We start from the raw sequence: 26,584 nt of genomic DNA on the forward strand, positions 1-26,584 counted from the left end.
TCTTGCCCTGATGGTGACCTGCGTGATCGAGAGTCTGAAGCCTTTGAAAAAGCGCTAGTGCACTAGGCAGGAGAAAACTTCGTCGTGCTCACGCAGTTGCCCATTGGCGTGGTTGCATGTTTGCAGTAAATGAGATGTTATTTTTGTTTATTAATTAATTTCGTTTATTCCTCAATTTCCTCTTGTTTTATTCTAGTCTTATTTCATTTCATAGTTTATTAGGTGTAGTAAATGAGTTCTAAATTAATATTAATACACATCATTTAATAATATGAGATGGAATGAAGAAGTATGATACAAGATCTCAGTGGAATTATTTGTGGCATGGAATTACCGATTTGGGTTTTGTCTACGAGGATGTAATTATGTTCCTTCTTTATCTTGTTCCATCCATCCATCCATCCATCCCACTTGCGGCCAAACGCAACTACTAAGAACAGGCGTGAGTGAGGAAACAAACGTTGTCCTCTCTAATGAACTACACTTCGTTGACAACTTCAACTTGGATAGAAGCCTTTTTTTCTTATTTTTCAGAACAAAAAGAAGAAAATGGAGGAAATTATAAATGTACAAAAAGAGTTGTCAAATACCAAAAATGCTAGCACGTGAAATGACATACTTACAAAAGACAGTTTAAAGAATTGTAAAAATGCGGAAGGATTAAAAATATAATCTTTATTCACATTTAGCTTTTAAGCCTTCCTCCAATAACACAAGACTAGTAATTTCTTCATGCCGTGCTCAGTGGTGTTAGTCTGAAGAACAAAGATTAATGCATAAATTAAACATTGTCCTTTCTTCTTAAATATTTACTCAAGTGTGAAAAAGTAAACGGGGAGGGCAAAGATTTCTTTTTAAAAAAAATGGGAGTCAAGAATTTTGGTGCTGGAGATGTATTTTGGATAGTACACATGCATTCGGGTTTTTTACATAGTAGCAAACGACTGGCGCTTTTTACCTCAGTAAACAAAACTTAAACGTAAGGAAATGATCCGAGGATAAAAATTTGGCAGTTACATGGGCAATTTAAAACATGGGGCATGAATAAATCTCTAGATATCCTATTTCAAAAGGTATATTTTCAATCTCACGCTCCACGTGATGATACATAGGAATGAGACTTTTCATAAGAATTTGAAAAAAAAAATCACAGATCTAGATGCACAGGATGAGAAATTGGATTGCCATTTGCAATGCCAATATACCTTCAGTTTATAACGATGGTATTGCTGTGTTTCCTCTTTCTTTTTCTGGCATTCCTAAGTATCCGTGCAGTCTCCTCCTCCACCGCCTCGGACGAATATTCCTCATTATCTAACCAAAACAAGCAGACATTCTATAATCGTTAACTTAGGTCAGAAATATCAATTACTGCATTCAGATAAATCAACAAAAGTCGTTCTAGAAGATATCACGGAGAGGATACCTCTCCCCTTTTCTTTAAGCAAGCAGGAGAAACCTCCATCAAGCTCCTCATCCGATTCAATCAAAACTCTCCATTCCCGTTCCTACATCGATATTCATATACTATTAGCCAGTTGAGGTTTCTGCAGCTAGCAATTTAAGTACATATTTTGTAATATAGCACCAGTAAATTCAACTACACTTTTACCTGGTTAATGATATTGTTACAATTTCCAACTTCAAAAGTTGTTTGCTTGGGTTTTACTGACGTCCATCTGCCCATTTCATCCTTCGGGACTAAATAAGCTTGCTGTGCTTTCACATGCGTTGTTTCACTACAAACCAGGGAAAAAACATTAATTTCAATAAAATACCAAGAATATTATAAATATTGGTAGAGAACCAAAAAAATCACAAGAAGTTTAGTTTTCTTGAATCTCACATGTTAAACAGAATTGGCTTGGGATGATACATTTTGAAAGATTTTTGTGTGATTTATCAAATAGAAGACAAAAGTAGAGCAGATTAGGGAAGCCATGAATACATACTTGGTAGGGAAAAACACTTCCTGCATGGTGCCACAGACTTTGGCAGCCTGCAAGTGACAAATATGCAGACATTCTTAAAATTCTTCTAGATACTTTAAACACCTAAAGGTCAGGTAGTTGTCCATCTCTTCATAGAAAGAGTACCTCACGTCCGTGAATGGGAGGAGTTTCTTGTAATTGTATAAACTTCTTCATGTTACAAGCAATTGCCTGCAAATGGTTGAAAAATTTATTATCAAGCAACCATGCTGGATTCAGTTGTCAGTAGCTGTCTATATATTAATTTAAAAAATGTCCCATAGGATCCAAGATCATGTCCTCCAAACATTTGCATTTTCCAACTACATTGTTTAACATATGCATGCCTGCATATCTTTGCTGAAATTCTTGAAGAGGTTGTGCTGCAGCTTTGTCATTCGAGTGTCAATTTTCTCCGATAGAGATGAAAGCATTGAAAATATTTCCCTGTAATTCTCTTGGTTGCTTTTACTCTGCTTGATTCGATCAGACACGGATGTCAAACCCAAGTCAAGTCGAGTTTTTATATCTTCTTGTCCTTTGCTCTGGAGAAAGCAGGTTGAGATTTTAGTTTTCTATTTATGCAACAATAATGACGAGAAGACATCAGAGAATCTGTTAAGGTCTAGTTACCATTGACAGCATTGAATCATCGAGAGCGATTAACTTCTGCCTCACGCCTTCCACTATGCACGAATTATAAATTAATTAGTCAAGTGTCATTACTAACATTTTATCAAATTTATACGTCGCTTCTTGTCTTTTTATGTATAGCTCTATACAGCAGGTTACTCCAGGAAATATAAGACTTAATTTTTTTTAAAAAATCTGCATCATCATCTGAAGAAACCATAAAGTAAGAATTCACGCAACCTCAAGTAGAACTACAGTATTCCTCGAGTGGAGAGGCAACACAGTTTGAAGTACAACCGTCACAGGTGATGCATAAAGAACCATTCCATAGTATAGCTATTTTGCATTTCATTAATAATTCATAGATACGTAACACTTACTCTCTAATGCTACTTCTTTTGTACCCTTGTTCCCTTGCATGATGTCACTCTGAACCGAGTCCAAGATCATTCCAAGCCTGCTAAGTGAAGTTTCTACCATTCCAATTCTGTGTTCAAGCTCTTCACTGATTTGGCCTGCTCGAGTAAAACAAAAGATACATCAGTGATTAACTGTAACATCTTGATGATGATAATACTATCTTTGGGTTTCATTATTTTAAATCAAACAACAAAACCTTATGCCTTTTTTAAAAGAATATAAACTGCCGTATTTCCTTCTTTGTTTAACTCCTAAAAAACTCAGTAATGAATTTCCATCTTCATGATGAAAATAACAAACTATGCTATCCACATTAGTCATTCTAGTTCATACATTTGTAATCTTGGCCAGTCCACTTGCGTATTAAAGTGCTGGAAGTTTTAGGTATCATCATCATCTGTGTCTCTTCTCGCGTGCAATTGATTGGAGGCAAGCAAGATGTCCTCTTCAATGAATTCTCTCTTTCTTGAGATCCTATTTTCTACATCAAAATTCAAACACAATCATTAAAATTCAAACACGTTTTAGAAAGATTCAAGGGGTATAAACAACAAAGCAACAAATGCTCTAGGGAGAAATTAGTCGTTTTTTATTCATAGTCAAAAGGAGAAAGAGTTTTGCATACATCGAGGCACATGAAATATTATGTAGACAATATAAGAAAGTCGAAGAGTTCTCATTCTGTTGTTCACATCAATTGAAACATGAATCAATTAGACAAGTGCATGTGTAGTATCACTCAACAGAAACCACAAAAAAGGAATTGGTAGAATATTAGCAAGTATAGAAGCAGAACCAAACAAAAATTTCTGTTTGGCATACACCCGTGTTATATGCGGATCCTCTACAATTTCTTGTAAATCAAAGTAAAATAAATTTAACCTTCAATGATTTGGAAACATCAGGTTTGCAGTAACAAATGCATCTAATTTAAATATTTGAATATGTTATCATCAGTATATACATTGTATTCATAAGCACATATGTTATATTGTAACCACCTCGCTGGTGAGGATCTCATCCTGAGAATTTTGTGAAAACTGAGAAAAGAGACCATGCTGAGATGAAATCCCCTGTGATAACGACTGTTGTGACTGTTGTGGTCGCAGATCTGCTGTGGCTCGATTTCTCACAAAGATCGAGGAAGACTCTGATCCGTTGTGTACTGCAATTGATCTCCTAATTACATGCATAAACGCAGAGCGTTAAACCTTCAATACGACTGCATAACTCTCATCCATAAAACAAGGAACACTAATATCATCAATTTTTCATCACACGTGTCCTATCACTGAATTCCTCCCAGAGATTTGGCATATAAATATCCACAATAGCAAAACCATCACAATCAACTGCCTAAATTAGTATTTCATACAGCACAAACAGCAAATTCTATTCCCTTACTGATAAAATTTAACTCGAACTTCGAAATCCATACACATTCAATAGATAAGTCGAAGTAAGTATCAGAAATCGTAGGATATATTAGCAGTACAATGAGTTTCAGTCTCAATATATAAGAAAACGTAATGCAGAAGAAATGAAACCTAGATTGAGGGGGAAAAACGGATATGGAGCTCAAATCGCAGGCTTTGTTGATCTTCATCTTCATCCAATCGATCGCAATTCGCAACTCAAAATAGATGATATGTAAACGTCGGGAGATGTAAAATTATGATTTTCGAACTGCTGAAGTGTGCGTGATGACTGGAAATGGAGGGAGAGCAGGAAGCCAAAAGGGTATTTATAGTGCAGAAATTTGGATGCGGTCGAGTGTGGACGTGTACCACGGAGATGGGCTGTGATTCTATTTGGGCCTCGATTCAGCTCTAATTCTAGACTGTATATTGCAAAGTTTGGTTTTGGATCTGTGCACGGTAAGTAGAACCATATATACATATATTTAAAATTAATTTTCCCAACATACTATATTTATTTTATTTAATAAAGTAAGAGAATAATATAAAAACCGTGAATTTCCATAACTAACCCTGAAATAAGGAACATAAATAAAAAAATATAATATATTATATTGTAAATTTTCTCATTTGTAAAAGTTTCCTTCCATGACTTTCTTCCCATTTATCTTTTATATCTTATTTTAATAATCATTTGTTTCTTGCAGCTTACTAATGTAATTATTAAAAAAATTAATAATTAAATATATCAAGTACATGATGCGTACATGATGCATGGCATCATGTGATTTTGCACGCCAGTAAGTAATAATTATGTGGATTTTTGTTGTATTTGACCTTAACTTTTCTTATCAAATGCAAAAATTATAACATATAATGAAGTTACCTGTTAAATTTATTGAATACTAGGGAAGTGAATGCGAAAAACTCTATAGTTATCTAATATAATTCGCGAACACTCTTCCCATAAACAAAGTTCGAATTTTTTTTGGATTCATCTGCATTATTATTGGGGTAGAGATCGTTGTAAGAGTGGTTTGAAGTTTATATGTGATGGCTGTGGTGGAAATTCTACTGTCCATGGACAGAATAAGGTGTTCAGAGGCTGATACACTCATCAGGTAGAGGGCAGGGTGAGGGTGGTAATGAAATTGTGGAGGAAGAAGTGCCTAGCATGCCATCGTATATGAAAGAGGATGTGATGTACGTGGCTTTCGGAAAAGATGTGAAGGAGAGTGATCCAGTTTTGATGTATGCATTCAGGAACTCAAGAGGGATGAAAGTATACTGCATGTTCATCAACCAGATCAGAAAATACCTATGCGTTAGGGCATTGATGATTATTATTACTTGTACATTGGACTCCTTCCTTCTCTTTAGGAGATGACATTCTAATTTTTCTTTGTCGTGTTTTTTCGAAAGATTTCCTCTGTTAATCTGCTGTATTATTGTTTGGCTTGGATCTTGATCAATTTTTCTGTGTAGAAGTGAAGTATGTGAATGGTATTTCGCATGTGTGTTTGAATGAAATTATTTTTGCCCAAGATTTATGAATATCTCGAGTTTATGGAGGTGAACATGCACATAATTTTAGGTTGGAAAAAAAGTCAATCTATTTTTAATCCCATTTTTCTCTTTGTAATTTATGGATGATCATATCTGTGATGGTTTGCCTTTCAAGTTACAATTAAACTGAAGATTATGACTATAATCTTGTGTCATCAGTTGGTTCTACTTTCTTTTACTTCCACCGTTGAGATTTAATCATCTTTCCGTTCTTGTTTCTTACCCGGCTTTAATTTGCATCTGAATGGCCATATGAATCCTTTATGAACTGACGTACGTCTGACATTACTGAATAATCTTTTATATAATGGTTCATAGTATGTACTAAAGTTCCAATTAACCTGCTGGAAGAGCACCAAGTTAAAGCGTTTCATGCAAACGAGAGGCAGGAGATTAATACGACCATGAGCAAGTATTTTCAGATTTGTGAACGAGCCGGGGTAATTTCTATTGCTTGTTCTGCAAAAGAGAGCATTTTTTCTTCAATCACTGTGTAATTCCTTATTAATTCATATTAAATACACACGCATTTATGATTGTGCAGACAAGCATACAAACATTCATTCACCCGTACGTATATGTACATGCAAGCATATACATACATGATACAAAATGTGTACTTGATTTGGAAGAAGAATTAAACAATATGCACTGTCCATTTTCGTTATTGCTAACCTTTCTTCATTGCTAACAGCATGCCTAAAGTTTGATTTCGTGCTTATTTTACGTTATTCCCTAGTTCAATTCCGAAAATTGCATTCTGGAATCTATTGAGAAAGGTATTGTGCGGTTAATATCTGAGTATGATATCAAATGGCTTGTCATGGGAGCTGCTGCCAATAAATCTTTTTCTAGGTACAGTACCAAAGAGCTGTGCTTATGACTATGAGGAATAGCCCAATCTTGAATAACCCAAAAAATATCATTCATTTTTTGTGGCAATAATTCATTTGCATGACTCACTACTTTTACTTCAAATAATATTAGTATTACAGGTTGTAGTCTCCCATGAATAACTTCAATCTCTTTATTAGTAATTCAGTCAACTTCAGTAGCAACTTAGATATCTGTCACTGAAAGTTTAAATTTTCTCATTTTGTTTGATATGAGTTCTGAGACTGGACAAACATAACATGACAGCGTAATCACCCTTCAATTCCAGGTTGCAAACCCGTTTCTTTACATTTCACATTTTCCGCTGCTACTTGCGATTGCTAATAATTGGGTTGACACTCGTTAGATAAAGAATTGTTTGTCAATTTTATGGCATATGCTGAATTCATCCATGTGCTCAATTTTCCCCATTGTTTAGCTTGGCGGAAAAATTAAAGAGCCCCAGTCTTAGAAAGTGCTCCACGTGCGCATGGAAGCGCCTGCTTTCTGTCACATATGGTTCGTGTGTAGAGGAAATCTCATAGACGAAAGGCATGCTTCATTGTTGTACTCTTTGGAGTGAATTCTTGATTTCTGTTTGATGGTGTATGGTGTAGATGATACTGGTCAGTGGATTCAAATGAGCAGAATATGGAGAAGACCAGATAATTGATATGTATTCTAATATTTTGTAGCGCACTGATTCTGTTCTTTTGAGTATAACAAACATTCCTTTTTCCACTTCATATTAAATGCGCATCATTACCACTCTCTTTGATCACTAAGTCTTAGTCAAATCCACGTAGGGAAAGCAAATCAGGTGGAGTTAAGACAGAAGAATATTTTCCGATATTTCAGTCAAGTCCAAGTACTGAAGCTCTGCAGTCCTCAATATCACCATCAATTGCAGATGGGCAAAAAGGTCAGATAAACTCATGAGGTTCGTTTTTGGACCACCGTAGGTTCAAGTATGACAATCATCAAGTGCAAGGGGTAATGCCATATATCAATCACTTCAGGAATATCGAATCACTTCACGAACTTGATCAGGAAGGGAACATGAACAATGAATGATAGAACGAACAATATAATTCTCTTATTTCTAGTTCTTTAAAGTCAAGTATTAGTAAATTTTCTATAGATAAAATCAAATCTCACTAAATCTGATAAATATCATATAATACCAATAACATAGGATCCTAGTTCAAAATAGAGCCTATCAAATCTTAACTACTTCGACATGAATTTTATGACAAGATTGCACAGCTTGCAGCTGAAGCAGAGAGATACAAGAGAGAAGCATACGAGGAATCACTCAAGCGTTAGAGAGTGGAAAAAGATATTTCTGATAAAATTCACATGGTAAATTTTCAAGAACTCTGTTCCATCATCTTCATTTCTATTTCAAATATAATAAATTAATAGGCCAATGACAGCTAAGGATTTGGCCTAATTAAGCAGCTTTTCTAAAGTGCTGTCTTAAAAAAAGTAGAAGCAGTTTTGCATTTGCATACAACAGTGAAAAGAGACTTATTTCAAAGAAAATCCGAAACAAACCAAAAATGCCAGGAAATCCACAATTTAAAAGTTTTGGGATTTGGATTTTTGTTATATAAAAATATAACAAAAATAACTCAATATAGCAATTTTTTTATTAAAAAAAATGTTTTCTCTAATCTGGCTTCTACGTTCAACCTTGACTGGTCTAGTTTAGGGTTGGCCTCATGTTTTCCATAACATGAAAGGTGTTATGGTGATCATATTTTAGGCTAAAGTATATGAAAACAAGAGGAGTTGAGATGCAGGAGAGAAACTGAAGAAAACTTGACCAGATGAGAGGAAGGAGCCGAAAAGTTAAAATGCCGCTAGATGAAGTGGTGGAAGAGCTCTAAGTTACACGAGAAGAAATCCTCTCTGGAGAGTCGAATTGCAGATTCTCGCCAGACTGGAGGTATTGGAACAGAAATTGTTTTCTGCTGTTGACCTTTTGAAGAAACATAAGAGATGAATTGATGCTTGAAAGGCACTCGAGGTAGCTCATAACTTAGACAAAAACAGTATGAGGTGATTTCAGTTTCACTCTGTCTTGGTTCTTTTCTGAATTCTCTCTTCAAGAAATTGAAGAAGCAACAGACAACTTTAACCAAGCCTTGAAGATTGTTGAAAGGGATCCTGGAATTATTTATAAAGGCAACCTTCGGCACACACAAGTAGCTATAAAAATACTGTTTCCTAACAACTCGCTTCTTTTCGATTTCAACAGGAGGTTAGTCATTAGATTGGTTCTCTTTTTATCTACAAAAGCATTCGCTTGATACTGTTGATTATGATTTAAGTTCTTGAGATGCTATAGGTAAATATCTTGAGTAAGCTGAGGCATCCAAACCTTGTCACTTTAATAGGAACCTGTCCAGAAATTTGGCCTCTCATCTATGAGTATATTTTCAATGGAAGCCTCGAGGATTGCCTCAACTGCAAGAACAATACACCCCAACTGACATTGCAGATTCGAATCCATATTGCTGTAGAGCTATGCTCTGGTCTCATCTTTTTGCATTCTTGCCAACCTTGGTTGAAAACCTCGTGAGCAAGATCAGTGATTTTGGAACATGCTTTGTCCCCCTCTAAGATTCTTCAGACAACAAGACATCACTATGTTGCCATGAAACTGACCCAAAAGGAACTTTTGCTGATTTAATTTCAACAGAAGAGCTTACTTCAAAGTCAGATGTTTATTCTTTTGGGATCATATTGTTAAGGTTATTAACTTGAAGACCAGCGGCAGGGATATCTAAAGAAGTCCAATATGCGTTAGGCAAAGGGAACTTGAAAGATTTATTGGATCCGAATGCTGGCGAATGGCCATTTGTGCAAGCAAAACAGTTGGCTCACCTTGCTATAAGTTGCTCTGATGTGAATCATGGACTTCGACCTGATCTTGCTTCTGAAGTCTGGAGGGTTCTTGAGCCAATGAGAGTTTCTTGTGGGGTTTCATCGTCCAGGATTTTTCTAGAGATTGTCAGGAAATTCCATTCTATTTTGTTTGTCCAATATTCCAGGTTGGTGGATTTCTCATGCTACTCTTTAAATTTTATATACATGAGCAGTATCCTCTATTTTTCCCTCTCCTTGTTGCAAATTCAACACCGACCTCTTTCTTGTTGGATAGTACCTATGTTGGAGAGGCACGCTTTCTAACTTTCTGAGTCTCGAAACCTGAACAACACATACACATGCTTACTAGCAGGTAAACATATGAACGCATCAGCATCATTACTTTCCATCGCATAACTTCGTCATTCTTGACAGGAAATCATGCAAGACCCTGTCATCTCAGCAGACGGATTTACTTACGGGGCAGAAGCACTCAAAGGCTGGCTCGAGAGCGATCATGATACATCCCCCATGACCAACCTCAAGCTTCCGCACTGCAATCTGGTGCCAAACCATGCTCTACGCTCTACAATAAGAGAATGGCTGCAAAAGTGTTGAAATAATGCCATAGTTGTCTTGTCTATGCAATTTTCAGTAAATTTCTTGACGAGTGTATAGTTGATGGAGGTGTACAATTATAGGCATAATCTGCTGCCCAAGAGTTGCGCAATACGTTAATACTCTATAACTTACAACTTCCAGCTTGAAATTATGCTGCGGTCTAGTATTAAACTTAAGTGATTTATAAATTGAGCTCGTGATTTTTTTTTCCATAAAATTCTAAATTGATAGATGCGTTGATAAAGATATGAAAACCCACAAATTATTGAAAAGTCTCAAAATTTAATCAGTAAATGAACTAATTCTTGCCAAATGAACTTTGAAGATATGAACCGAATTTAAATTCCAAGGGCAATCTGTAATCAGTCAGCAAATTCGCCAAAATTAGAATTTTATTGCATACCGAATTGAATCATAGCTTTGGATCGCCACGAAATGATATTTGATTACATTAGAAAGTAGACTCGCAGATAGAAAAATAATTACCCTGTATGCTTACTAATAAAGGGCTCGGAATTCCTCCACTTCCTAAGCTAAAATACACTACAAAACTGTTCATTCCATTCAATCTACAACAGAAGAGGCTTCTTTCATCTTCTGTGTACAAGAGTGATTTAATGTGGTTTTGGTTTATACCCATCAACAGCAAAGTTTCGAGTGGCAGAAGGAATGGCTAAGCGAATTCCATCCAATTCCGGCGCAGCAATTATCTGGCAACCCAAACGAGACCTATAGAAAAATTTGGGGGAAAATATGAAGTAGCTAAACAGACAAAAATTATTATTCACGTATGAACACAAGAAACCTACGTTTCAGTGAGGCCAAAGGCGAGATCTAGCATGTCATTTTCCTCATCTGTAGGATCAGGTATTTTGTTGTACTGGCTCATGTCCTGTCGAAGGAAAAAAAAACTAGTTGACAACAGAAGATGATTTCTTGCCCATTTCCAGCCGCACTCATTCAAAGTTAAATGGAGGATGGGAAGCCAGTCTTGGCGCATGGTTACTTACCATCACAATCACATGACAAGTGGAACAGGCAAGTGATGCTTCACATGCACCTATAAATTTGCATGATTTAGAAAGCATAATAACTAATAAACACAATTATTATTCTTACTTGCTAAATTCCTGAGATGACAGGACTTGCAAAATCTCCAGATAAGTAATTCCATCAATATATAGAAATCAAACTGAATTAGCACTTGACTTGTGATTGAAATACTGAGACCAAACATCCATTACGGTTAACGAGTTCAGGAACTGGAAAAATCTAAAATCGCTGGTTTACCTTCAAGATCTAAATCATTCTCATGAGCAGCTTCCAGCATCGACATTCCAACCGGGACCTTAATATTTACCTCTTCTCCATCCTTGTCAACAAATGTTACGTTTATCCTGCAGCGGAAATGAGGAACAAAATAAAATCATACACGGAACTCCACATGTATGTCAGCTTTTAAAGTCATATGTTTGCTTGCTATATCAGGTTCTCTGAACCCCAAGACATCAATTCCACATTCAATTGATAGCAGTTTCGAGCAAGAATACGTGACAAACCTTTGAACATGCATTGGAGATTTGTTTTTGTATTTTTGTTTTGCTATCTTTTAAGTTGTTTTGACAGGATTTGGTTGTCTTTTGATTCGAATTAGGATAGGAATAAGAGGGGTTTATCCTTTGTGGCATTTATCTTTTACACAGATTATGCCTGATAACAACAAATACATACATAAAACACTAAAATTGCAGTTTCATATTTTTTCATTTTTGAGTATTATTCTTCGGAAGATAATATGCAAATGTTAGTCCTCTAAATCCTAGAATACAAGGAGGGTTTTATTAGTCCTATATACAGAAAAGAAAAGGAGATTAACATCTTGATGCTGCGTTTGCTGTGTTGAAAGACTTACTTCTGCTCTGTTTCATTTCCTTCATCGGAGTTTATTTTAGCTGCTGCCGTGCTAAATAATTCATCTCTCTGGTACCCAATCCCACACTATTAAACAGAAAGAACATAAAATGGACAATACAAAGTCATAACGCCAGATTTAAATGGTTGAAAATGCAAAACACAAAGAACAACCTTATCTGCATGGACATGCAGAATGATAGTACCAACGCTGTCTCAACACTCATGTGAGTATTTCCTTTTATGAAAGGAAAAACCAAAAGTCGTAAAGAAATTGCAAAATTTTCCCAGTCCTTTGTACACTTCTTTTCTAATACCATCATGCCTTTAGAAGCCTCATATTTTTACACAAATGGATATCTACTTTTTTCTCAGACCCTATTATGTGTAGCCACTTAATTCAACTATACCGTCTGGAAAGAAACCATAAAAAAGAAAAAGTACAGGGTTTCATGCAACTTCAACACCTTTTTCCATCTATTTGAGGAAGACTACATCATGACCTTCAATTATTCTAGCTCAACAACATGCAAAATTCGAACTCGAGTTCTCCCATTGCCTACACAATATAGTTATGAATGACATGCAAAATCTAAACATTATCATTTGAAGTCTGCAAACAAAAGCTCAAATTTATATTTGAGGAGTAAACAAACTAACCTGGGTTTGTAAATATCGATGATGAATCGCAGGCAGAACTGAAGGCCTTCTAAAAACTGGAACTGTAATGAAACAAGTAGCAATCAATAGAACAATTTAAGTATAGAGATGCAAAGGGTGTAAGGAAAACACCTTAATTATAGCAGAAAATATTATGAGTTAATAAAACTACAGCGAAAGTGTCAGGCCACTTGTCAGTTTCTATGAAGAAAAGACTGTCGAGTTGAATTAACCAGGAAGGTGAAGAGGAAATGCAGCATTTCAGAGTGTTATCAGGACAGTTGTCATTTTCTATGAAGAAAAGATTGATGAGTTGGGTCAACCAGGAGAACAAGAGGAAATGCTGCATTTCAGAATGTTCAGGTACAGGAAATGGATGTAGAGGAATCTAAGGCTAATGCGAAAGGTCACAGAATAGTATTTAAACAAAGAAATTTGAACTCTCCTTTCATCTAGAGTATAGATTAGGCAAACACTTCCCAAATAAATAATTCATTTGAGATATTTAAAATACAACAGCCCTGGAAAGATCTATTAATACACTTCTACAATAAGGTTGTAACTGCTAAGAGTCCATCTAGAGCTTTGCACCATATTAAGTTTCCATACCAGACACCAATCCATGCATACATTCACTGTTCCTAAATTAGAATGCAAATACCTTCGACTGCATGCTAACTTCCTATTTATTCAATGTTCGCCAAAGAATCCAAGAAAAAAAAATGCAAACTGCATACATTAGACTTGGTGAAAAAAATATAGAAAGACATGGCACCAACTTTCATGTCATTTTAAATGATGAGAAAAAGATTTTACAATTGCTGCCTTGCAGGCTTAATAGAATCATCTGCTGGTAGATACATGACTGAACTACCAAATGAAATAAATATGTATAACTCTTGTTTAATGTTTTCATATTTAATGAAAGGAGTGACAGCAAACCTTTTACCAGTCTCTGGACTGCATAGGATCCAAGCCTATAAAACCTGGAAACGAACATATTCTTCAACTCTGTAAAACCTCAATAAAAAAGAAACAGGGATCAATGGGTAAAGTTAAAAACAACTTTGCTGACTGCATCATCACTCATCAGCAGTAAAAACAACAATATTTTTGAGCCGCGTTCGTCTACCCTGACTAGGTATGGACTTAAATGCGGGAAGGGACGTTCGCCAACCTTATTAACGCACAAATTTTAAAAAAAAATCAGTATTTGATCCTTGAAGTTTCTAAAAAAATAATATACTGTTAGAAATACATTAAAAGCATCTCCCACGAACTTATCCAGAGACTCAAGCTCCGCTCATTGACGCAAAATTACTATAGACAACAACATATCAAACCAACGATCACATGCAGAAATCAAAATAAAAAAGAATAAAACTAAATATCAAATACATATTGCAAAGACAACAAAAGCTAAATAAAAATAAGCATGAATCTCTGACAACTTATTTTATCATAATTCCAAGTTCCAATTTTATACGCATCTAATGCAAAAAACAAAACAAGAAAAATGCTTCTCAGGAAATTTATAGTAGAAACAAGAAATATAGAAACAAATTCAGGAAAAGGGGTAGTAAACCCTAGACTCACCTGAGCTGCAGTTCAAATACACAGCACGGAGCTGCGAAGAAAGAAGATGGCGTCGTTTCTACGAAAAAAAGGAACTCGTGCCGATTAATTCCTCGGAGATGGGACAGGTAGTCCAACGGGTTCGAGAAAGGAACCGCCATTAATGGGCCATATTTTTCTGGCCCATTTCATCTTTTCCCATATGAAATAAGAGGCCTGCCCAGTAGGCTAGTGCCATCAATCCTCTACGTTAAAATCAATCCTCTACGTTAAATTTTATTTATTATTTATTTTTAATGCATTCTATAAAAAAAAATTTAAAACTAATTAAATCAAAACTTAAAATAAACTTTAAAGAGTTGCATTGATCAATCATCATCTTTGAATATAATCATGTCTTTAAAAATAAAATTTACTATGTTAAGGAGCTTCTTTGCAATTGATTAAAATATATTATTATTATTTTTATGAAAACAGATATTCTAATTTATTGAAAATATATATTAGTGAGTGGTGTGTTTAATAAATCATTTTCAACATATGTATCTTGAAATGTAAACATTCATGTTTAAAATTTAAAATAATACTTTTGATATAAAAAAAAAATTTTAGATCGGTTCGGGTGAAAAATTCGTCTCACAAAATTAACGCGTAAGATTCATAAGAATTTTTGTGTATATTAAAATACTTACAAATTTTTTATAAAAAAATCAAAACACCGATGATCTCAAGATTTACTTAAAAAGTTGGTTTCATTATATTAGATAAATAAATTTTGAATCATTCGTGTACTTATTTTCGAGCAATAATTCAAATAGTTAATGAACATGTTCGACTCGAACTTGAGATTTAATTCGAAACGAATTCAAGGCAGAAGTTTTAAATTTCCGAACTTCGAATCAAACTCGAATTCGAATAGAACTAATTCGAGTATTCAAATTTTCGTCATATTCGACTCGATTCGGTTCGTTTATATCCGTAATGCAATGACATAACATTTTATGAAGAGACATGGCATGAGAATCCAAGGTAAAACAAAACCCCACCCAATTATAATGTAAAATTAATTTCAATTAAAAAAAATTATAAATTTACACACTCCGAAGTTAAGTAAAAAACCATTTTTCAATTAAAAAAAAAATAGTGAGGTGGTTCGACATAAATCCGATTCCAAACAAAATGCGAAAAAAGTTTTATGCTCTCTGACCCCAAGTATTTGATTTCATTAATACTTACATATGCAAATGCTTGACTAGCACGTTGTTTCTGGTAGCTCCGGACAGTATTGTATTGGTGTGGCGGGTAACGAAACCGAATTTTATCCGCTCTCTAAATCGACTTACAAGGAATGGGGGATCTGTACGCTTTGGATTTCGATGGGGTTCTCTGTGACAGCTGTGGGGAGAGCTCTCTTTCTGCTGTCAAGGTCTGCAAACTTTTATATAGATTGTTTCCCTTGCACTTGACGATGGACGATGAAGATGAATCAAAATCTTGGATTTGACGTACTTCTTTTATGTTTGTTATACGTTGTAAATTTCATGGGTTTTGCGTATAATTTCATCAAAAGTGCAAAATCGTTGATTTTTATGACTTCCACACTGGCTTCAGTTCAATCAACTCACGTTTTCTATCCGATTTGCGTGTAATATTATATGAAGCTAAATGGAGGTGGCCGAACTTGTTCGATGGAGTGGAACGATCTTTGGAGGATTGGATTGTTGATCAGATGCATATAGTAATGTTTCCTTCACCTTTCTAACTCCTTACGGGAAACTAGGTGAGGAGTTATGAAACGGGAGGGTAGATGTTATATTTTGTGGAACGAAACTTGGATTTTTTTAAAGAATTTGCATGTAAAGATTCATTTTTTTTAATTTTATAAAATTTAGCCTTTCTTCCATGTGCTGGGATTGCCCCTCCAGATAAGCAGCACACCACTCAATTGGTTCCACTTTTACTTTAAGAAATCAATTAATGCTAATAATATTTCTCAGACGTATTTTATGAGCTGGCTTGCTTGCACAGATATTAAAAACTCTCCTGAAGAGATCTCGAGTTTGATAGTATTTCTTTTTATGTATCCTTGTAGAAGATGAAGTGTTTAACTGGTTTCAGGTCCGACCTGTTGTAGAAACAGGGTATGAAAATGTATTGCTTGTGAGGTTGTTGCTGGAGATGAAAATTCCTTCTGTAAGGAACTCGTCGGTGGGTATCGATAGCTCAATCATTTCTGTTTTTCAGTTGGCAGAAGCTCCAATCCATTTTGATTTTTCAACTTTACCAGTCGTGGCTCTCTTACCTAATGTTCGACTTTATTCTTGGTCTGTTTGGAAAGTTGCAGATGGGCTCACGGTTCTGGGAATACTGGATAACTGGTTCAAAATAAAACCTGTGATTATGGCAGAGAATGGGATGAGAAAAGGGACCCATTGATCGATCTTTTCGGAAAGGTTAGGGATGAATGGATTGACAGTGACTTGGCAGGTTGGATAGGAGCGAATAGGTAATAAGTTTTTTTTCTTTGGAGTTCTTAAATTTATGATTTATTGCATACCGTGGTCTTATATTTAGTCAAATGTGTGGCCCTGTGAATATCAGTTTGGCGTTACCTGCAGATTATATCCTGGTGTTCCTGACGCCCTATAGTTTGCAAGCTCGAAGCTCTATATCGTGACCACAAAACAGGCGTGTTTCCGAAAAAAGCCACCCATTTTATGATTTCTCATTTTCTCATAAAAAAACATTAGATACTATCGCACTGATTTCTAGCAAAATTTCATTTTTTTACAAAGGGTTTGTTAATCTGACTGCATTGCTTTATATCAATGTCCTTTTTTGCTGTTACTGTCCGGTTATAGCATTTTTTGTCTACAGAGCCGTTTTGCTGATGCATTGCTTCGAGAGCTTGCTGGAGTCGCTATTCCAGTTGAAAGAATCTATGGTCACGGAACCGGGTGAGAAAATTTCTGAACATCTATGGTTATGGAATCTGCCAGTCCTAAGGTAGAAGTGCTGAAGATGCTTCAGAATATGCCTGAACATCAGGGTCTAGCCCTGCAGTAAGTTCCCGGACTCTTTAATATTTTAGTCTTGTAGTTCTCTTCAAGATTATTTGTCAGCTTTTAAATATAGCCATCTTACTTGCTATTCTATATTTAGCTTTGTCGAGGACCGTATTGCGCCTTTAAAGAATGTCCTCAAGGAGCCAGAGTTGAACAACTGGAACCTATATCTTGGTAATTCCTTTACTTTTTTTTGTGTTGTATAACGTTCCATTGATCTCATAAATTGTTCCAGTTGTTAAGTCAAGATTCATGGTGCAGGGGATTGGGGTTATAACACTCAGAAAGAAAGAGAGGAAGCTGTAGGCATTCCCAGAATTCATGTTCTTCAGTTGAGTGATTTCAACGGGAAGCTTAAATGATCTTTCCATTATGTACGAGTGAATATCACTCTTGCAACCGTCATTTTATTCTAATTTTTGTACGAAATTTGTGTACCGTTATAATCACTGATTACACGCTTTCTATTTACCATCTAATGCAAAATCACTTGAAAAAAATATATCATGCTCATCTCAATATATCTGCAAGAATTTAGTAACAGGTGGATAGTTTACAAGCTACCTCATAGAATGGATTTGAAACAATCAAACAACTTACAAGAAAGCGAAAATTGCAGCTTGTATCACCCCCACGTAGTTAAAGTTCGTGGTGCCTTTCATCCTTCTCGGTCTGGATCTTCTCAAAAACCTCTTCGAAGGGACGATCTCCAGGTCTTCTGAAAAGTTGATCCCCTATCTTAATCTCGTATGCATCCGATTGACTCAGTATGAATTCTTTTAACTGGAAAAAGGTTGGAAATTTGGTTGATAGAATAAGTAAAATGCATGGTATAAAATGACATCTCTACTAAATCAACAGACTATTTAATTATAAATAACATTTGTTAAAAAAAAATCAGAACAAACCTCCAGCGAATCTTGACCCTTTTGCATGGTGAACATGATGGTACTCAAATCTACACCCGTGAATGTTGCCTCAATTGCACCTGTTCTTGCGACATTTGTCCATTTCATGGCGACGTCAGACACCATTTCCTGCACAAATTTTCTTCAATAAAGCCAAGATCATTGTAATGAACTACTGATATAATTAGATATAAAACTCTCACACCTGAATCTGTACGAGTTAGTCATTGGAGTCAGTGTTGTGGTGAAATATATAGAATTTAATTATCAGACGCCAACATTGGCAGGCTACATTTCAATGAAAAGCCAATAAATCTAAGCAACCTCAAAAAACACATCTCAACTTTCTCGTGATCCATTAGTTATGAATTGCACAACGCTGAAACCGCACCCCATCTATGGAGCAAAATAAACTTTATCACAACATCTCACACACTTCAAGCTCGATTAACGCCCAAATTTATCTTGGAACCAAAAATCCCATCGCGTTTTCTGAACTTCATTCACTACAGTCCTAATTTGCCAAACCCGCCATTAATCAAGCTATTGTTAATTCAAATAGAACTCATGTAATTTGTATAAATTGATCCAATATCCAAGCAAACAGCCTAAAAAAACAGCAAGTGAATTCGATCACCACTCAAGGAAACGAATGAACCAGTTGATTACCGGAGTCCGGCGAGTTCCCGGCACGAGTTTGACGAACCCGAAAACGGGTCCGAGCTGGCGCTTCATCAATTCTTCCTGCATTTCTTGAAGACCCATCCCGGTAAAATCCGTAGGCGGCGGGTCGAATTCGGGTTGCTTGTTCTTGCCCCATTCACGCCAAGCTTCATCCTCCTCGTCGTCAACGACGTCGTCTAAATTGTCATCTATGTGGATTCTCCGCTTCGATGCCTCCGCAAACCAGTCAATTCCGCGAGTTTGGTAGGTTTTAAGTATGAGGAAACCGAAGAGGAGATTAATGAGAACGCTTCGGTTCTTCATTTAGTGGGAAACGCTATCCGAGTGCAGGTGTTGCTCGGGTTTAAATCAAGCGAGAGACTTGAAAGTCACGCATGAATCATGATGCGAAAATTTCACCAACCTATCAATGTAAAAGTAATGGTACTGTTAGTGTTGCACTTGTAAATCGTGATCAGTGATAATAAATTTGATTTTTTAATTAATATTTTTTCAACGATTCTCTCACACATAATGTTTGTTTAGTATGTTTTATTCGATTAAGATAGTTTGTAGATTAATATGTTAATCTAAAAAAATGTGTATTAATTAAAAAAAGAGAATAAAACGAAAACAACACAAGAATAGATAAGCGCTCAAAAAACTTCCTGGGATGTTCTCGGGTAGTAAATGAGGCGCTTGGGTGCCCAAAAAGGGCCGCCCCTGTCCTCCAGCTTTTGTCCGGAAATTTCCCGGATTTACTGTGTTGTTATCGTAAAATAAGTTATTATATATTGAGAGAAGATTGAGAAGATTGTCAAATACCAAAACACTAGTATTCAACACTAACCTCAACTTATTGTTATGCATTGTCATTTTCGAGTTCCTCACCAAAAAGCTTAAGAAGATTTTGTTATTTTATTTTGAAGAATTTGAAGATGACTTTCTCATCCACGACAACGAATAATACTTCATTGGCCACAAGGCGAAAGGTTAAAAAAGTTCAACAGTGCAGATTTCAAAATATGACAATAGAAAATATTATTTTTCCTTACCATTATGAGTTTGACAAAGTTTCTAAAGGAGGATCCTCATACCATTCTCGAAGATGATGTTGATCCTTGCAGGAGGACTGCAGTGGATGCACGGAATCAATGTGATTTCCTATGCAAACATAACATTCTGAATGAACTCGACAACATATTATACAATGTGTATTGTCAAGTGAAAACCACAAAAGAGTTGTGAGAAATGTTGGAAAATAAGTATAAAGCAGAATATGTCGGCCTTAAGTTCGTTGTATAACGCTTCTTGGATTTCAAGTTGGTACACTACGAATCTGTAGTGAGTCGAGTGCAATAAATATAAGTATTATTGCAAGAGATTCGTGAGGAGGGGATATGTCTAAGCGAGTCATTTCAAGTTGCTGCATTGATTGAGAAACTCCTCCTTTTGTAGAAGGATTTCAAAAACTACTTGAAGCACGGTCGAAAATAAATGGAACTCGAGGATCTGATTGCTCGACTGAGGATTGAAGAGGCAACCGTGATACGATGTCAAACCAATCAAGATGACTGCAAAAGTTAACACGGTGGATTATAGCAACAATGGGAAGAAAATGAAATTCATGATGGGCAACAACAACAAAATAATATGAAAAGGTTCAAAGGAAATTTCTATAACGAGCCACATGGCAAAAAAATGCAGGCACTTAAAGAAATAGATAGAGCAGGCGAACGTAGTTCAAAAAAGTTCGGTATCTTTTGATTTTTCTGAACTTGATTTAACTTAAACGATTTTTTATACAAATCTGGTGGACAACTCAAATGAATGGTGAGTTGACATGGGTGCTACCCACCACATATATTCCAATAAAGAGATGTTATCCATATACATTCCAATTTTTGGGAGAAATCTATCCTTGAGAAATTCTGCTACATCGGATATCTCAATATCATGGTTCAATGAGACAATTAGATTAAGAGAACTTGTATTAGCACTTGAGAATTATTCATTTTACATTCGTAAGAAAAAAGAGTGTTGTTTTTTACAAATATAATGATGATAATTTTGTACTTTTAATGTTCTTTAGTTGGAAATGCAAAATATAATAGGATGATCTTAAAAAGAGACTGCTTATGTAAGTGTGGGTACGAGTCACTCAACGAAACATTTATGAAGCCACAACTTGTTCCATGGCCAAAACAGAAATACCAAAAATTCAAAAGAAAATGATAGAGAAGTTATCGTTTATGTACTATTGTTTGGTTTTACACAAACCACCAAAAAGTTCAAGGTATCGTGTTTACTTCGTGGTTGAGTAAATCTGATAGTACTCTAAAGGGGATTAAAAAACAAAAATCAACTTTCCTGATGCGATGATTTTCTGTGTAAACTTTCTTTCGACATGACATGCATTTATGTGATAGATTGTTGAAATTGTCGAGTTTACTGAATTGGAATTAAGCAACAAAAAAAAAACTCGGAAAAAAAAAAGCAAAAAGAGAATAGAGAAGCGCTCCAAAAACTGTCTGAAAAATTCCTAGGTAAGGGTCGCGTTGGAGTGCCCAAAAAGGGGAGACCCAGCACCCCAAGTGATGTCTGGAAATTCAAGGGCAGCGCGAGGGCACCCAAAATGTGTGCCCCTGTGATGCAGCTTCTTTTCGAGAATCTCTCGGACAAGGGAGTGCATGTGTATTTGATGAAAACTTCGGGTCTTTTGACCCCAAGAGACACCCACTTGATGAAACGTGTCTTTGTAGACAAACAACATTAGATAGAAGACAAAGGTTTATTTTGACAAAAAAATTCTGAATTTCTAAATACATTTGCATTCATCTTTGTGTTTGCATTTTTTCCTTCTTAAACCAAAAAAGTTTACATCACTTCCTAGTTATTGAATTTTTTTCACAAGTAAAATTGTTATATAACTACTGATCACCCGAAGCGATATAAAATCTTTTTAAGAAAATAATGTTCAACAATAACATCAACTAATTGATGTGCATTGCCATCTTCAAATTCCTCACCCACAATTCTTAAATTTGACAACAATTGATTTGAAGACATGATCAAACCTGCGGAAGGATACTATGAAAATAGAACCAAAACCGAACTACTTGAATACATTGTGGATTCTGTTTTTAAGTATTTTGGTTTCGGTTTCAATCGATTTGAAATAAATTTTACTTTAAGATCAGGAAAAAATTACGGTAGAGTTCGAGAGATAACTAAATTAATTAAAGTAAATCATTCAACATATATTGTAAAATATTATTAATATTTATCACGGAATAAATAAAATCAGATGCGATGAATAGGGTTTGGACCGAGTATAAGTGGATATGGACCAAATCCATAGACACCATCCATTTTTTATGGGCCAGAATCCAGACCGAGTATGACTGGACCAACCCAAATGAAGTATAAAGAATGTACGTATAGCTTCGAATCCAAATTTTGATTGCTTAAACCAAGGAATCAACGATAAAATATGTAAGAAAAAAGGTAAATGCTTATGAACATGCCTGAGAGAGCCCAACATAGGTATCTTTAGGACTATCATCAAAATCTGCAGCAATTTACAACTTATAGCAGCAACGCCTAACTGCGACTCATATTCGTTTTCTTTGATGAACGAAAAATGGACCCTGGAGATTGAGTAGCCATTTGGCCAAACCTGTTGCAAATTGGTCCATATTCGGAGTCCTCGTCATCACTATGAATATTGCTTGTGATGTTCCTATTTTGTTGACCTCTACGCCGTAGAAGAAAGACATTGAAGTAGTAGCTGACCAGAGCTGCCCTCCCTTTTCTTGGAAAAAACTTGAAAAGTTCATCCCAAAAGTATTTTTCAGATGACAACCGGTTTGAGTTCACTATATCCTGAAACTTGTTCTCGTCTTGTTTAGTCCACGAAATCGCGTTTTCCTCGCCCATGGAATTGAATTTCCACTCGTAAAAGGCCGAGCCCAACTCAAGTTTTACCTTCGTCCTTTTCTCCCCAACATGAAACCTGACACATTCAATAGAACCGGGGAACTGGCATCCACATGATTCTTGTCTCCCTCTTCCTATAAGATCCCTTTCAATCAAGTTTTTGTTATGTTCTCCTTTGTAAAGTGGCCAAATTCGGGTGCCTAACCATTTAGAATCACTATCATAAGCTGCCTCAGTACACTTTGGTACGTCTACTTGAAAATTTGGGCCTGTAGGAATGTGTTTCTTTCGAGTATGATTACCTCCAAATCCAATTGAATCTGCTGTTGAATCAGACTGCTTATCAGAAGAACACTTGTCGCTTTGACTACCTGAGGATGATGATTCTGAACACAACTGTCCTTTCGTTTTTCTAGAAGAATCTTTAGCGACAAGGAGCCTCTGGCTGAATCTTAACCTTTCAGAAACAGACTGATCTTCATACATGCTCGGATGCATCTTTTGCTTCTTCTGCCAAGCAAAGAAAATGTTTCATTCAAGGATGTTTGAATATTCAATAACAAGATAATATCCAACTAACATTAACCAAGAAAGACGGGTAGAGTGGACTATTAATGTGAAAGACTAATCTGGGTGGACAGGTGATTTTCTGTTCTGCTGCAGGCATTAAAGTTGCGTTTGGATGGAAGAAATTTGATTTGAGGAATGAATTGAACTATTGATTCTTGATGACACTCATCTCAATTGCCATTACATCCAACTTTGATGAATTTGAAATATAGCAAATTTATAAATTAATAGAAACAATCAAATAAATTTGAAATATGAACAAATTCCTTCATCTATCGGAAGATTTTGATTGATGAAGTATTTGAATAATTGATTTAAAATGACTCCATATTGAGATGGATTTGAAATCGACTACAATATTTCAAAAAATAAATTGTCAAGGATTTAGAATCCATTGTCAAATTTTGTTATTATGGACTTCATATACTTGGCTTCAAGTTCATCAATCCAAATGCAACATATGAAATCGCTAAATACAAATATCATTTTTTCTTCTGCTTATGGAGAATTGGGACTTCAAATTATGTGTTTGTACAATGAACTTACAAAAACCACTATCCCTACTATTATCAGACCACGGCCATTTGATTAGAAATTTAGCATTTTTCTTGACCAATTAAACAGTCAGCAATGCTAGATTACATTTTCTTGACCTATTGAATAGTCAACAATGCAACATTAAGAGCCATGTGCAATATGATATTCCCTCCAAATGGAAGCCAAAAAATCTGATCCAGTAGCAAAATGATGGAAACTTATTAACAACTGAAGATGGTATCGTTTTTAATGTTCAAACACAGATGAGAAATATTTGATTTACACCTGCCAAATCGAATGTTGAGAAGTTCCATCTGTATTTCTTTTCAAAAGCATTTTTTCACGAACCAAGAGGATCTTCTTCCACATCTGCTCACTCCCATAGTGATTCCACTTCTGCATCTCAGGTATTGATCCAATCGCAGGGTCGCAAGGATTTTTAGCAATGTTTGCGAGCCAATTCAGTATGCCTAAGTAGCACTCGCGTTTCCTCTTCCTCGTAGCCGAGTCCTCATCTGACACCTGATCATTTTCGCCATTGTCATCTTTAATATTACTTGGCTTTTCATAAACATCCACATTACCTGCAATCTCATTAATACACTTATTATTAAAAATCTTAAAATCTAGGTTCGGTTCCACAATATCCTGATCCTCATCACCGAGTTTCAATGTATTGTTTTTTAGCTTCTCCAATTCTACATCTTTCTTGGTTTTATCTGGGATACCTGATAAGAACACCTTCAAATCCGACTCAACCACCATTTGACAACCCGATAAAAACCAACTCTTGAACCCTGTATTCCCCTTTATTTATCCTCAACAATCCGTTCTATGCATTACAAAAACTCAACACCACAGACGAAAAAATAAAGCCAGACGGATTCTTATAAAATCAAAGCCGCACTACGTCGACTTTGTGTCCTTCACCAGTCACCAGAGGCAGCGGCCTAAAACACAAAACGCAGAGAACTGTTCAAAAAAATCAGAAGAATCTCAATGAACAAAAACCCACACCGCCTCTCTATAATATTCAAATTCAAAATGAAGAACGAAACAAATTTCGAGACGTTTGCAATAGTTTCTTGGCTTCAATCGATACCAGACCCATAAACTCCATTCTAAATCAACCCATTGTCTCTCTACATTCAGACCATAACAAAACTCACAATCATTTTATACACACAAATTCAAAGCACGCTATATCAAGAGACTAGATACCAAGTTAAAAACTCAAAGCACGTAGCCGGAGTGCAAGTGTGTAGAAACATAAGACTGACATCATCTTCTTAGACCTTTAAAAAGAACCAAGGCAAAAGGGCCATAGATTTCAGCTGGGTTTTTTAGGGTAAGAAGGTAGGCGATGGATTATTGCTGGGGATGCCTATATTTTTCAGACCCCGTATACAAGAAAATTTTCAAGTCCCGCTCTTTTCTCTCTCTAGAACAGAGAGAGAGAGAGAGAGAGAGAGAGAGAGAGAGAGCCGGGGCAATAGATTGGGAGTTGTTTCAGTATTTGTACACGTACAGAAACAGGTAAGAGTAGAAAAAGCCCAAAAAATACATCAAGAATTTGTTTGAGGGGCCATAGGGAAAAGAGAGAGACGCACTGTAATTTGAATTTTCAGGGTTTTTTGGACTTTGAAGGGGATGTTAGGGCTGAAACTTCTGTCTTCTCCAATTCTCTGCCCATTTTGCATATAAATGTTTTGCCTTTCATTTCACAAGATTTTAGTTTTTCTTGAAAGTTAATTGGAAAAAATTGTTTTAAGGAATAATAAATTACTTTGTGTCAAATTTAGATCTATATTTTTGCTTCAAATTCAACAACAAAAAGAGCAGACGAACCTGACCTCCGATAATAAACAAAATGATAATATGAATTCGCTAGCGTGTAGATAGTGAGATGAGCATTCGACAATAATATATAAAAAAAGATTATTTTATATGATTTTGAGAGATTGTTACGTACCGTTTTGTTTTGTGTACATGATTCAAAGAAATTTTAAGGAGACTAGAAGTATCGCTCTTGTGACAAAAATAGCAGATTTGGGTAAGGGGGTCGGCCGGGTTGGCTTAGATCTAAAATTTAGAGGAGAGGGGATTTCAGAGGTAGGATGAAGTTTCGAGGATTATAAATTCCTTTTGTAGTTAGAGTGCGATTACTTGAAATTTGGAATTCTTTGTTAACTATGGTTTCCTAACTTGGGTGTTGAGTTGGTTGTGCGTTCTTGAGGGTACTTCTGGAAAATCACTATTTTGTTAGGTCGAGTGATGAGATCCCTGTGCTCACCCAAGGTTTCCAACAAAGTTTTGTGGGCCCAATGACACTATCATATTTGGTCGAATATGTTTTTGTGAACCGTTTTTACGAATCTTTA

At 35.8% G+C, this 26,584-nt stretch overlaps 4 protein-coding genes and 2 pseudogenes across 9 annotated transcripts; 2 read left to right on the top strand and 4 right to left on the bottom strand.

Moving 5' to 3' along the window:
• Positions 1 to 541: 541 nt before the first annotated feature.
• LOC140972730 (putative recombination initiation defects 3) lies at positions 542 to 4,829 on the bottom strand. 2 transcript variants are annotated; one of them, XM_073435112.1, is made up of 12 exons: positions 4,571 to 4,829; positions 4,025 to 4,202; positions 3,357 to 3,504; positions 2,984 to 3,118; positions 2,604 to 2,656; positions 2,318 to 2,515; positions 2,097 to 2,162; positions 1,953 to 1,999; positions 1,613 to 1,739; positions 1,427 to 1,508; positions 1,206 to 1,314; positions 542 to 755 (listed from the first exon to the last, which is right to left on the bottom strand). In XM_073435112.1, the coding sequence occupies exons 1-11, from the start codon at positions 4,633 to 4,635 to the stop codon at positions 1,208 to 1,210; spliced, it is 1,206 nt and encodes a 401-aa protein (XP_073291213.1). In that variant the 5' UTR covers positions 4,636 to 4,829; the 3' UTR covers positions 542 to 755; positions 1,206 to 1,207. The 2 variants fall into 2 exon arrangements, with proteins under 2 accessions (XP_073291213.1, XP_073291214.1); XM_073435113.1 differs by lacking the exon at positions 542 to 755 and having other exon boundaries at positions 788 to 1,314.
• Positions 4,727 to 10,551, top strand: LOC140974609 (U-box domain-containing protein 33-like; annotated as a pseudogene).
• A 196-nt stretch (positions 10,552 to 10,747) lies between these two features.
• LOC140972732 (uncharacterized) lies at positions 10,748 to 14,702 on the bottom strand. 2 transcript variants are annotated; one of them, XM_073435116.1, is made up of 8 exons: positions 14,543 to 14,702; positions 13,889 to 13,957; positions 12,947 to 13,008; positions 12,288 to 12,373; positions 11,666 to 11,772; positions 11,386 to 11,435; positions 11,185 to 11,267; positions 10,748 to 11,104 (listed from the first exon to the last, which is right to left on the bottom strand). In XM_073435116.1, the coding sequence occupies exons 2-8, from the start codon at positions 13,944 to 13,946 to the stop codon at positions 10,990 to 10,992; spliced, it is 561 nt and encodes a 186-aa protein (XP_073291217.1). In that variant the 5' UTR covers positions 13,947 to 13,957; positions 14,543 to 14,702; the 3' UTR covers positions 10,748 to 10,989. The 2 variants fall into 2 exon arrangements, with proteins under 2 accessions (XP_073291217.1, XP_073291216.1); XM_073435115.1 differs by lacking the exon at positions 14,543 to 14,702 and having other exon boundaries at positions 13,889 to 14,520.
• Positions 14,703 to 15,720: 1,018 nt separating this feature from the next.
• Positions 15,721 to 18,057, top strand: LOC140972734 (uncharacterized; annotated as a pseudogene).
• A 19-nt stretch (positions 18,058 to 18,076) lies between these two features.
• Positions 18,077 to 19,544, bottom strand: LOC140972735 (uncharacterized). The gene is made up of 3 exons (XM_073435117.1): positions 19,164 to 19,544; positions 18,495 to 18,623; positions 18,077 to 18,369 (listed from the first exon to the last, which is right to left on the bottom strand). The coding sequence occupies exons 1-3, from the start codon at positions 19,479 to 19,481 to the stop codon at positions 18,226 to 18,228; spliced, it is 591 nt and encodes a 196-aa protein (XP_073291218.1). The 5' UTR covers positions 19,482 to 19,544; the 3' UTR covers positions 18,077 to 18,225.
• A 3,060-nt stretch (positions 19,545 to 22,604) lies between these two features.
• LOC140972736 (AT-rich interactive domain-containing protein 2-like) lies at positions 22,605 to 26,307 on the bottom strand. 4 transcript variants are annotated; one of them, XM_073435121.1, is made up of 3 exons: positions 26,176 to 26,307; positions 24,489 to 25,153; positions 22,605 to 23,606 (listed from the first exon to the last, which is right to left on the bottom strand). In XM_073435121.1, the coding sequence occupies exons 2-3, from the start codon at positions 24,966 to 24,968 to the stop codon at positions 22,761 to 22,763; spliced, it is 1,326 nt and encodes a 441-aa protein (XP_073291222.1). In that variant the 5' UTR covers positions 24,969 to 25,153; positions 26,176 to 26,307; the 3' UTR covers positions 22,605 to 22,760. The 4 variants fall into 4 exon arrangements, with proteins under 4 accessions (XP_073291222.1, XP_073291223.1, XP_073291220.1 ...); XM_073435122.1 differs by lacking the exon at positions 26,176 to 26,307 and adding an exon at positions 25,814 to 25,900; XM_073435119.1 differs by lacking the exon at positions 26,176 to 26,307 and adding an exon at positions 25,499 to 25,799.
• Positions 26,308 to 26,584: the final 277 nt, after the last annotated feature.

Source organism: Primulina huaijiensis, chromosome 3, assembly GCF_012295235.1.
Source record: "Primulina huaijiensis isolate GDHJ02 chromosome 3, ASM1229523v2, whole genome shotgun sequence".
Taxonomy (NCBI): domain Eukaryota; kingdom Viridiplantae; phylum Streptophyta; class Magnoliopsida; order Lamiales; family Gesneriaceae; genus Primulina; species Primulina huaijiensis.